The sequence below is a fragment of the Humulus lupulus genome, chromosome 3, assembly GCF_963169125.1.
Source record: "Humulus lupulus chromosome 3, drHumLupu1.1, whole genome shotgun sequence".
NCBI lineage: Eukaryota > Viridiplantae > Streptophyta > Magnoliopsida > Rosales > Cannabaceae > Humulus > Humulus lupulus.
This window is the reverse complement of record NC_084795.1, coordinates 246895843-246907411: the sequence shown is the minus strand read 5'-3', so window position 1 is coordinate 246907411 and position 11569 is coordinate 246895843. Positions and strand designations below refer to the sequence as shown.

The 11569-nt window shown below is 32.0% G+C and overlaps 1 protein-coding gene and 1 long non-coding RNA gene across 2 annotated transcripts; both read right to left on the bottom strand.

The window, feature by feature from the left end:
* Positions 1-272: 272 nt before the first annotated feature.
* Positions 273-2149, bottom strand: LOC133823546 (uncharacterized). Its single transcript, XR_009888415.1, has 2 exons — positions 2007-2149; positions 273-856 (listed from the first exon to the last, which is right to left on the bottom strand). It is a non-coding gene; the product is annotated as an uncharacterized LOC133823546 (long non-coding RNA).
* A 3884-nt stretch (positions 2150-6033) lies between these two features.
* Positions 6034-10157, bottom strand: LOC133823544 (E3 ubiquitin-protein ligase RHF2A-like). The gene is made up of 9 exons (XM_062256377.1): positions 9910-10157; positions 8935-9075; positions 8707-8753; positions 8234-8296; positions 8046-8154; positions 7514-7890; positions 7290-7385; positions 6820-7183; positions 6034-6368 (listed from the first exon to the last, which is right to left on the bottom strand). The coding sequence occupies exons 1-8, from the start codon at positions 9913-9915 to the stop codon at positions 6874-6876; spliced, it is 1149 nt and encodes a 382-aa protein (XP_062112361.1). The 5' UTR covers positions 9916-10157; the 3' UTR covers positions 6034-6368; positions 6820-6873.
* Between the last annotated feature and the right edge of the window lie 1412 nt (positions 10158-11569).

Genomic DNA, 11569 nt, shown 5'->3' with positions numbered 1-11569 from the left:
GTTTCCGTATTTTTTTGCAATACTATTGGTCTCTATAATTTATTAAATGACACTTTAACTGATTTCCATTTTTGTCAAATAATTATTCAGTATAACTAAAATACTCATGAGTTTATTTAATATTGAATTTTAAATTATTGCTTAATAAATTTCAAATATTAAAAAAAAAATTAATTTAAAAAATATAAATTTTAATTATAAAATAAAAATATACTAATTAAAACTTAAATATAATTTTAAACAAAATTAATTAAAAAAAAGTAAAATAAAAATTAAAGATTAAACCTATGAAACCCAAATTTATCTCAAATCAATACATCCTAAATCCAACTTAAATAAATAAAAAATTGAGTTTTTGTTATTGAGTTCAGCCTTGTTGAACTCATATTTGAAAATAAAAAACTTCAACAATATTACAAATCAAGATCTCAAACCTATGATCGAAGCATTTTCTTTCTTACATACCCAATTTTATACACAAATCTACACATGAACAAACCCGGGAAAAATATGAACAAATTAAGCGAAACACATGAACAAAAAAATAGGCAAGAACAACCTAGCCATTGAACCCCTACCCCTCGCCTAGATCTGACCATCACACTCGCATAACAACACTTCAGATCTGCCCTAGTCACACCAGCACTGCCCCGACTCCCCCAAGCTTTAGATCCGTGCCGATCTTCTTCGCCATATAAAGTTTTCGCGCACCCCAAGTCCGACCACTTGCAAGGAAGAAGAAGAAGAAGAGTAGGATGTCTCTGCCCTATGTCCCTACGCCTCCCCCGTGCCCCAAGCTCTAGATCTGTGCCTCTCATCTGCCAAATGAAGTTGTCCTGCACACTACTCCGACCACCTACAAGAGAAAGAGAAGAAAAAGAAGAAGAGGATGATAACTTTAGGGTTAGGGTTCACTTTAATTTTATTGTAATTTAGATTTTTTTTTATTTTATTTCAATTTTTTCTTTACTTTAATATTGTTTTAAAATTTTAGATAATTTTTTTTAACAAAATTATTTTGAATTAAAAGTATTTATGTTTTCTAAATTAATTAAAAAAAATTATTTTAAAATTAATTAATAAATTTTTTTTAATATTTATTTTTAATTATTTAATTAATTAAATATTAAATATAACACAATGATATTTTAATCATGCTCAAATATTGTTTGACCAAATACATACTCAAAATACTATTTTGATCCGTTTTGCAAAATACAAAATCTGAACTGTCATTTCACAAAACACAAAACCAAAAACCGATTGCACATTTGAAAAAAAGCACACGAGCCAAACTTTTATTTTTGTCTCACTAAATTAACATAAATATTTTTATTAAATATTAAGGAACAATATATTTTTTTTAATACACCTCCAAACACGGAATATATCACTTATATTTTAATTCTAATGGGATAAATTTTTGTGATTCTAAATTATACTGTTTATATATTTCTTATTTTAAGCTCAAATATAAAATTAAAAATTATGCTTATTTTTTGTTTATTCTTAACAATATTATTATTTTTAATTAAGTGACAAAAATGTTTTATTTGTTTTACACAACAATTTACCGATTGCAATTTTATCAGAGGTCATTTAGAATGGAGTGTAGAGGACCAAAAAAAAGTGTAAATAGAGCACCCTTGACATAAGCATCAGCCTATTATATTAGTCTCCACACCGAATTCACTATCTTAATTCACTTAAATTAATCAATATATACTAAAGACGAGAATAAAAAATAAGGAAATTATCATATATACCGTTTTTTTAAGTATTTTTTTATTTTTACGGTAAATTTTTTTGCTTTTCATTTTTATATTTTCTTTTTTCTATTTTTAGGTAAAAGTTTATTATTATATTTCATTTATACGGTTTTCTCATTAAACCGTTTTTCCTTCTGCTTTTCTTTTTGTTGTCCGATTAGTTTTCTCCATTAAACCGGTTTTCACCTGAAACTTACTTCTAAATAAGATAATACAGCTTCAAACGAATGAACTTACTTCTAAATGCCTTTCAGTTTGATCCCTTACTAATCAGTTATCTTGAAGTTGCTGTAGGGGATGACTGCACACAACCATTACTAATGAACTCTGAAGCTAACCAAGAAGATGATGATGATGATGTCCAACATTGTGACGATGCTGATGAAGATTCTGACAACAAAATACAGAAGCCAGTTGATTCAATTGTATCAGTATATAGATTACTGACTTGTATGTTTATGTTTTAAGTTTGTATTAACTTGTATGTTTATGCTTTTCGTTTCCAGTTATTTGCTCTAAATTTCAACATATAGATCACCTCTCTCACTTGAGTCATTCTATTTGAAACCAGGTTCAACTATTTATATACTTTATGCTCAACTATGCAATGGAGATTTTACTTGACATTATTTAGTATGCTCCCAGTAAACATTATTATTGGTAACTATATCAGCAAACATGTTTGAAGAAAGGTACACATTCAATTTTGAAAATGGACATTAATTTCCTTATCGAAACTGAGATGTCTAAACCATTTTCTTCAAATTTGAAAATTCATTCTGGACTTGGTTTCTTCATATGCATGGTTGTATTGGGCTATGTCTATGCAGGTACAATCATGCAAGTGATCTTATGGACTATCAGCCTCAATCAATTCCATTATTCTATATGATAAAACTAGTCACTTCTTCCTTGTTCTCTTTCTCCATTATAATTCATCTATTTATTTTGCAGGCAAGTTTTACTGGTATCTGAAATTATAGTATGTCTAGGCATACTCTTAAGCTTTTAAATCGTACTTCATGAAGATAACTTTCTAAGCATATCAACTTTGTTTTAATTAATCTCTTATATCACTTTTATGTCACACATTTTTCCACCTTATAAAGCAAGGGAATTACAAGCCAATGCATACCAGTAAACAACTTTACTCATTAAGTTTATTTTAATTCATCATATTTATAGTCAATAAAGGTTCCGAGGCAGAGTCATTAAAAGCCTCTTTTGCTTCTAAACTAAAGTTTTATCTACATTTTTTTTATTCTTTTTTGTAGCTGAGATGAGAGCCTAATAATACTGATATAGACACATGGTGACATGTTTATAAACTGAGGAAAGAATTGAAGGGCAGACCAAATCATGTGAATGGCTAAATATATCAGAGATAAATGGAGTGTATGACATTGCATAATATTCAGACCACGTTTCAGATTATGCATTAACAGGAGCAATTTACAAGGCTCATTAGACTCTTGTATATTATGATTTGTACTACTAATGACTCAGAAGGCTGACTCTCATAAATTGTTATTGTACTTCAATTGAGCTACCATCATAGAAAATAAACATTTTTAGCTCAATTTTATGAGTATGAGTTATCCATATGAATTACGAATGCAACCACATGCAACTTAAACCAATATAAAGCTAGTCCAAGTGCAATCCAATGCAACTCCTAATGTGAGTTATCTTTATGAATTACGAATGCAACCACATGCAACCGAGAGCAACACATGGCTAGACCAAGTGCAACCAACTGCAACTCACTGCAACTCCTAATATGAGTTATCCATATGAATTACGAATGCAACCACATGCAACCTAAACCAACATAGGGCTAGTCCAAGTGCAATCCAATGCAACTCCTAATGGGAGTTATCCTTATGAATTACGAATGCAACCACATGCAACCGAGAGCAGCACATGGATAGTCCAACTGCAACCCACTGCAACTAACTGCAACTCCTAATATGAGTTATCCAAATGAATTACGAATGCAACCACATGCAACCTAAAGCAATGCATGGCTAGTCCAAGTGCAACCCACTGCAACTCATTGCAACTCCTACTGGGAGTTATCCATATGAATTACAAATGCAACCACATGCAACCTAAAACAACACATAGAAAGCTTGAGTTACCTCTATGCAACCGAATGCAACTAAATGCAATTCTTAATGCAACCTAAAGTAACCCACATGCAATTACAAATGGAATCTTACATACAAGCCCAATGCAACCATCTGCAACCTTATATACACGCTCATTGAAACTAATGCAAGCGTAACATACCCCAATGCAACCCAATGTATATTCAAATGTAACTCCATGCAATATTGTACTTGTTACAACAAAAGTTGCACATGTTTCAAAATTGGTTGAAACATACATTGAAGAGGTTTCATACATTGCTCTAATTTTGCATCTTAAATGCAACCTCAAATGCAAGCCTATTTGAACCTAATGCAGCCAAGTGCAACCTAAAGCAACACATGGCTAGTCCAAGCGCAACCCAATGCAACTCCTAATGTGAGTTATCCATATGAATTACGAATGCAACCACATGCGACCTAAAGCAACACATGGCTAGTCCAAGTGCAACCCAATGCAACTCTTAATGTGAGTTATCCATATGAATTACGAATGCAACCACATGCAACCTATAGCAACACATGGCTAGTCCAAATGCAACCCAATGCAACTCCTAATGTGAGTTATCCATATGAATTACGAATGCAACCACATGCAACCTAAAGCAACACATGGCTAGTCCAAGTGCAACCCACTGCAAATTCTAATGTGAGTTATCCATATGAATTACGAATGCAACCACATGCAACCTAAAACAACACATGGATAGTCCAAGTGCAACCCACTGCAACTCCTAATGTGAGTTATCAACACATGGCTAGTTCAAGTGCAACCCAATGCAACTCCTAATGTGAGTTATCCATATGAATTACGAATGCAACCACATGTAACCTAAAGCAACACATAGAAAGCCTAAGTTACCTCTATGCAACCGAATGCAACTAAATGCAATTCTTAATGCAACCTAAAAACCCACATGCAATTTCAAATGGAATCTTACATACACGCCCAATGCAACCATCTGCAACCTTATATACATGCTCATTGAAACTAATGCAAGCGTAACCTACCCCAATGCAACCCAATGCATATTCAAATGTAACCCAATGCAAAATAAATTATTAAAATTTAACCAAGTGCAACCTCAAATGCAAGCCCAATGCAACTTAAAGCAACTCGCTACAATCTCAAATGCAATCTAATGCAACTCAAAATACCTTATGCAACCTCAAATGCAAATTACAACTTGCTATGCAACCTAAAACAACTTATAAAAATTAATTTATATATTTCAGCATGTTAAGCAACTATTTATAAATCTCATTATGTAAATTAATCATTCTTATACAACCTTATGCAATCCATTTTAATCGATAGCATCTTAAAAACTCATGCAAATTTTATCATGTTAAGCAGCTATAGCAACCTCATATTGTAAATTAATCATCATTATGAAATCCAATGCAACCGAAAGTAACTTAAAAAAATTCATATACAATTTTCAATGACTTAAGCAATCTAATTTGAAACTAAAGCAACATAAAAAAATCTTCATTTGCAACTAAAGCAACTTCAAAATATCATATGCAATTTACAACATATTGGTACATTATGATGTAAATCAAATTTTTTTGGCTTTCAAATGAAGAAAGGTCACAAGAAAGCATTGAACATATGTGATTCCATCATGGTAAAAAATATAATATTTCATTAATTGTCTTAAAAATTTGAATATACATATATTTTTATATATGTATATATATATAAAGTTATTAAAGTGAAAGGTCTAATCTATTGATCATTACTGTGATGGGTGATTAATTTAGACGAATGATAGAGAAAAATATGAAAAAGGACATGACTCATTATCAAAGTTGAAAAACATGTAAATTTAGGTTGAGAAAACCAAATAAAGCCTCCAAAAAACTAAAGAATAAAGTTAAAACCGTATTCTAGAAATAAAAACTTAAGAATTATAGATAAATGAAACATTTTTTAAAAAACCGTATAAATGAATAAAGAATTTTCTATATCCGTATAGATGAAAAAACCCCTAAAAAATATAATTAAAATTTGTATATTACCTTTTTAAAAAGAATTCTTAATAAAGGTGTGTGTTTGTATAGGAACCAAAGAGCAATAAAATTCCCTCATCAGCATAGAAAAAGAAGAGTTGGGGGGTGAAACTATTTCATTAAAGGGATTCCATCAAGCTTCACACTTTACCCTTAACATTCAGAATAATCAAATCCCATCATCTGACCATCCAGACATATTCCCCCACTGAATTTCGGGTTAATATGTGTGTGTATATATATAAACAAATTTACATACAAATACTGCGTTTATAAGTCAGTGTCCAGATGGGAAGCTCTTCTCTCCCACACTTGCTCTCTTATTTGGGATAGAACAAATCATAATCATCATTGACTAACTGGTACCTGAAAATATTACTGGTGCAAAAAGCATCTCATCCTCAGCATGACATGTTTGGAGAAAAGGGTTCACCTGAAAATCCACAATTTCAACTCTGAGCATAAGTTTGGAGTGATTTGAGAAAAGGGCTCATCTCATACTGTATGATAAATAGAATATGGAAATATCTACATATCATTCAAAACATCAACAGCATAAACAAATGAAATATCTATCTGCAGGAGAATAACTGGTGAATTTAAACTAGTAAATGGGGAATATGATAATGCAACTACCACTAATTGCTCTTCAAAAATATATAAAACTAGACAGTCATGGCACATAGATACACATCTACAGACATTTAGATATTGATAAAATCTAGAATCCGGTGATGTTGATAACCACTATTACTACTGGTGGAAATTAGTTGCAATTTGTTGGTTTTGGTATTTAGGTGGAAAGTTTAATAGGAACTTCACTCTAATTGATTTTGTATTTTAAGATGAAAAAAGACAAGTGAAAAACATGGTTCACAACTGACCTTCAAAATTTGAAATGCTGAAAATAGATGCTCTTGCTGAAACAATTTAACAGCTCAACGGGAAGTCGAACTCGCAGCACAACTGGCCGTTGTGTTGCTTTCATTCACCAAGCTTTCTCCATGAGTCTCCGGATTGCTCTGGTTGGTTTCTGTATTAGAACCGTTGGCCAAGTTAGCAGCAACAGCACCTCGACTGGCAGTATCATTTTCTCTGGTTTCAAGACGCTCCATCATCCTAGATATGTTAGCAATTCCTGCATTTACTTCACTTCGAACTTCCGAACCAACATCTGATATAGAATTTCCTCGAGAGAACAGCCTCTCTTTCCACCCTCTTGTGCTCTTTGAAAATGACTCTTTGTATCTTATACACAACAAGCCAAACATACAGGTAAGATCGTCTGAGATAAACAACCACAAAAATCGTTCAAATGTATCTAGTACGAAACTGGCTTCTGCATGTATCATACCTCATTGACATAGCATTGAATTTAGATTTCAGAGACTCAGAGAATGACTGGAATTCTGATGGTCCTGATCCATCTTGATTCGGTAGTGAGGAATGACTAACAGAGTTCCAACAGACAGATGATAAGTAATCACCTAAATAAAAACAGGTATTTTCTCTACAAGCACATAAAACATATATCTATCCAACAACATTCAACCAATTAAAATGAAAAGTATAGACTACCGGTTCATAAGGGAAATTCCTTGACGATTTGTTGGAAGTAAATTGGATCCAGATGCTGAAGAAGAATTTTGATCAGTTTGAACATAAGGTAAGTGTGGATTCTGCCGTGAATGTTCATCTCGACCAGACTGAAGAGGGGTAGACGGAGTAGCTACTGAAACTGCAGTTGGTTCGGGGTCCTCTTCCAGAGCAGAACCAGAAGAAGGTACACTAGGATGAGTGGAAAACACCAAGTATTGCGGACGACCATGAGAAGATGATCTACCCCTCTGGCTTTCCCTTCTACGAATGTGGTGTGCCCTTCCCATTGCAGCAGCAGCAGCCAAGTGCTGGATTATTCTCTCTTCAAGTTCAGAATCGTTTGCACCAACAGGTAACTGTGCATATGGAACAAATAATATAAGTTAATGTAATACATATCTTTGTCCAATTTATTTACTTCTATATTAATTCCAAAAGTTGCAATGTCTTCAATATCCAAACAAATTCAGCAGCCAAAAAAAAAAGTAAAAAGGGTAGTCAGAGAACGAACATGCTGCAACTCAAAATCACCAAGGGTGGGATGATGAAATATAGTGGCATTTCTCGATGGAGCAGCCCTGAAATTTCTCTCTCGTTCCACTGCCTCAAGTAATTCTTGACTGCCAATATGCACATCAGATAAGTAATTGCAGGTTATCGATAGTGTGTCAATCCAGAAAGAAAAAGAAAAAGATAAACCTGTCCGGATCCTTCAGGCTAATGGGTTGCCAACACATGGGACACTGGGAACTTCTCTGGCACCTAGAAGATTAAGCTTCGTGTCAGATTTCAAGTATATGCACCCAATAATTGCTTGAGCAGGTTAAACTTATACACAATTTTCACAATATAGTAATGATTGATGAACAAAAGATGACTCGTAGAAAGTTAAGAAAAGAAAAATAAAAAGGAAAAACAATGAAGTATTTAAAAAGCCAGGAAAGACTACTGTGCTTTATCAAATAAAAAACTTACAACACCAAAGTTTGAGTTTACGATTGGAATACCACAATGGAGTAATGCAAATAAGGAAAGTTAGCTAAGACAACATGAATCATAAGAGAAATAACAGCAAAAATTGAAGATAACAGTTACTTTCCTTTAAAACGACACATGTCCAAGCAGAATAACAAAATAACGATTCTAATTACAGTAACATAAGATTGAATTACCATTCAAGAATGCACTGGAGGTGAAACTCGTGCTTGCAAATAGTCACCTGCAGGCCAAGGACAAAACGTTAACTGAAGGCACATTTATCCTGTACAGTAGTAAAATAATACCAAGACAGAAATTCTAGTGTAGAGTAATATGTAATCAGATATATAGCCACAATAGGCATTCGCTTTCAAGAATTAGAAAAGAAAAATAAAATAAAATAAAATTACAAGAATTATTACCGAGGATGGTTCACTTTCACAAAATTCCTCAAGGCATATGCTGCAAGTGTCTTCACAGGGATCTTGTACTCCCCCATCAACAAATGCCGCAGGCGATGTCAAGTGACTCTCAACATTCTTTCCTACTTCCATCTCATGAACCTTAAAAAGAAAATGCAATATACATCAACAGAAATTACTAACAACCAAAGTTTTCAAACATTGACCATTATCAATGACTTTTAGAAATCAAAACAGTATCGATAAAAGAAAAGGCAAAAGAAAAAGGAAACCATTTTAAAAGCTATACCCAACTTCAGCCCTGAAATATAGAGAGCAAGGTAAAAATAAAAAGCAAAACCCACCAAAAACAAGAAAGTTAGATCCTATTTGTAATAGGGAAACTAACTAAAACCCCTCATAATAGTTTGCTTATTTGAATAATGATCACTCTTGATTCATAGAGGTTGACTAAATAATGTGTTTTCTTCCATCTTATTAGTTACCTCCAAAAGGTTTTTGACAATCAGTAGCATACCAACTAAGTCAGGATTTAAAGCATTAAATATCTTCATTGCTTGCAGCTTGTTCACCACAAACTCAAAAACTATAACAAGGTTTTCATTTTAGGCACATAGCTTAATTGTTGTTGTACCAGAAAACCTTGAAGAACAGAAGGATGAGAAGACAATGTGAAATCATTATTTTTATTTTATTTCATACCGAAATATTATCTATATAGCAAATTCGCAATAACGAAAAAAACTTTACATCAAAATCAACATAGCAGTAATCTTTTCAGAAAAGTCTAATCACAAGCAGTAAATATAAGGAAAACCCAGATAGGAAAATGGTCTTAATAATCCAAAATTAGTATATACACAAACAAAATTAATCAAATTAAATAACTTCAAAATTCAGACAACCAACTAGCTGAAAGAGAAAGAATCTTATGAATTACAGTGCAAGAGCTAAATAGAAAATTCATGGGCGTACCTCCATAAAAGAACTAGATAAAATATTTGTATGGTCCAGAAAATGGATCAAGAAGACCAGAGAACGGCCATGAAATGAATCAGATCAACTTCTGGCCTCCCAATCAGAAAACAACCCAACTAGCGATCCATACCAAACACCAAGATAAAACTCCCAGAATTCAATGATGAAAAGAGAAAGAGCAAGAAAAGGAGAGAGAAAGAGAGAGAGAGGGAGAGGAGAGAGAAAAATAATGATAATGGAAGAGAAAGATGAGGAATATTATATGTCCACCTCTACCTTTAATTATTTTTTAATATTAATATTTTCTATTATTATGTCTTTATTATTGTACTTATACTTATCAGTTTTAAGCTTTTTTTTTTTTTTTTCTTTTTCTTAGTGATTTATCTTTTTTTTTTTTGCTTCTTGAAAAATTAAAACCCATCTTCAATTTTGCTCTAAAAAAATCAAAGCAAAGGATCTTGCTTTTTTTTTTTTTTCTCTCTATCTTTCTTCTTTAAATAGCTTCCATAATAATGGATTATTTATAGTTTGCTCCGGGTACCAATTTTACCTCTTCTATTAGATTATTTTAACTGTTTGTATTCTTAGCTGGAAGTGCATTCAATCATTGTTTAACATTCAACAGATCCTCCAAAAATCCTCTACATTTAGATTAAAAAATAGTAATAATAAATAATTAAATGAAAAGATCTTGGTTTGTCCTACTCTCTAGTGGTCATAAAAATCAGCACCCTTCTTTAATAAATTAATAATTCATAAATTCTCAATCATGACCAAATTTACAAAAAATCAATGAAAGTGTTCATGCACTATCTCAAACTTTAATGCCTGAACTAAACTGCTAAATCAAGAACCATACCCAAGAAAAAGCCCATGTCCCAAATCTTGTTTGGTGTGAAAGAAAATTTTGTATAATTTTATCTTTCTGATTTGATAAATGGGTCACACATGGAAGAAAGACGATAGGTGGGTCAACTAAAAATTAATTGGACCCTATTGAGGCTGCTTTCAATTCGCTCAATGATCCTATTTTCCATTTGCAATCAAAACTCTTGTCTCATAAAAAAAAAAAAAAACACTTTTGTGAGATGTTTTAGAAATTAATTTCAAATTTTATGATTTCTACTTCAGTGATGATTTAATCTAAAAGAAAAAGTTTTTCATAATTTTATTTAATATTTCAATTTTAATCATCAGATTGTAAAACTTTGAGTTTCTTATCAATTTTATGTGTGTAAGAGGGCACAGGATTATCTTTTACGATGTATTCTTTTATTTATTTTTATAAAATATAAGAATCCTTATACACTAGCTAGAGGACTCTTTTGTTGCAAATTTATGTGCATTAGAAATTGGATTATATGTAACAGTTAATTACAATATATGGTTGTAATCTAAAGGCGAAATATGTTGGTTACTATGGTTATTCGTCTTGTTTGGGTGGCGTTTTCTTTGAAGGAATACTATAGATATAATTGGAAAAAAGTGAATACATTTGAGAAATGAATACACTGGGTGGCGTCTTGTTTGCAAATTTATGTGCATTTGAATCTCTACTCTACACTTCAGAAAACATCACTTAAATCTCACTTTTTTTTTTTTATTTTACATCAAATATTTACATTATATCATACACTAATTTTTCTATATTTTT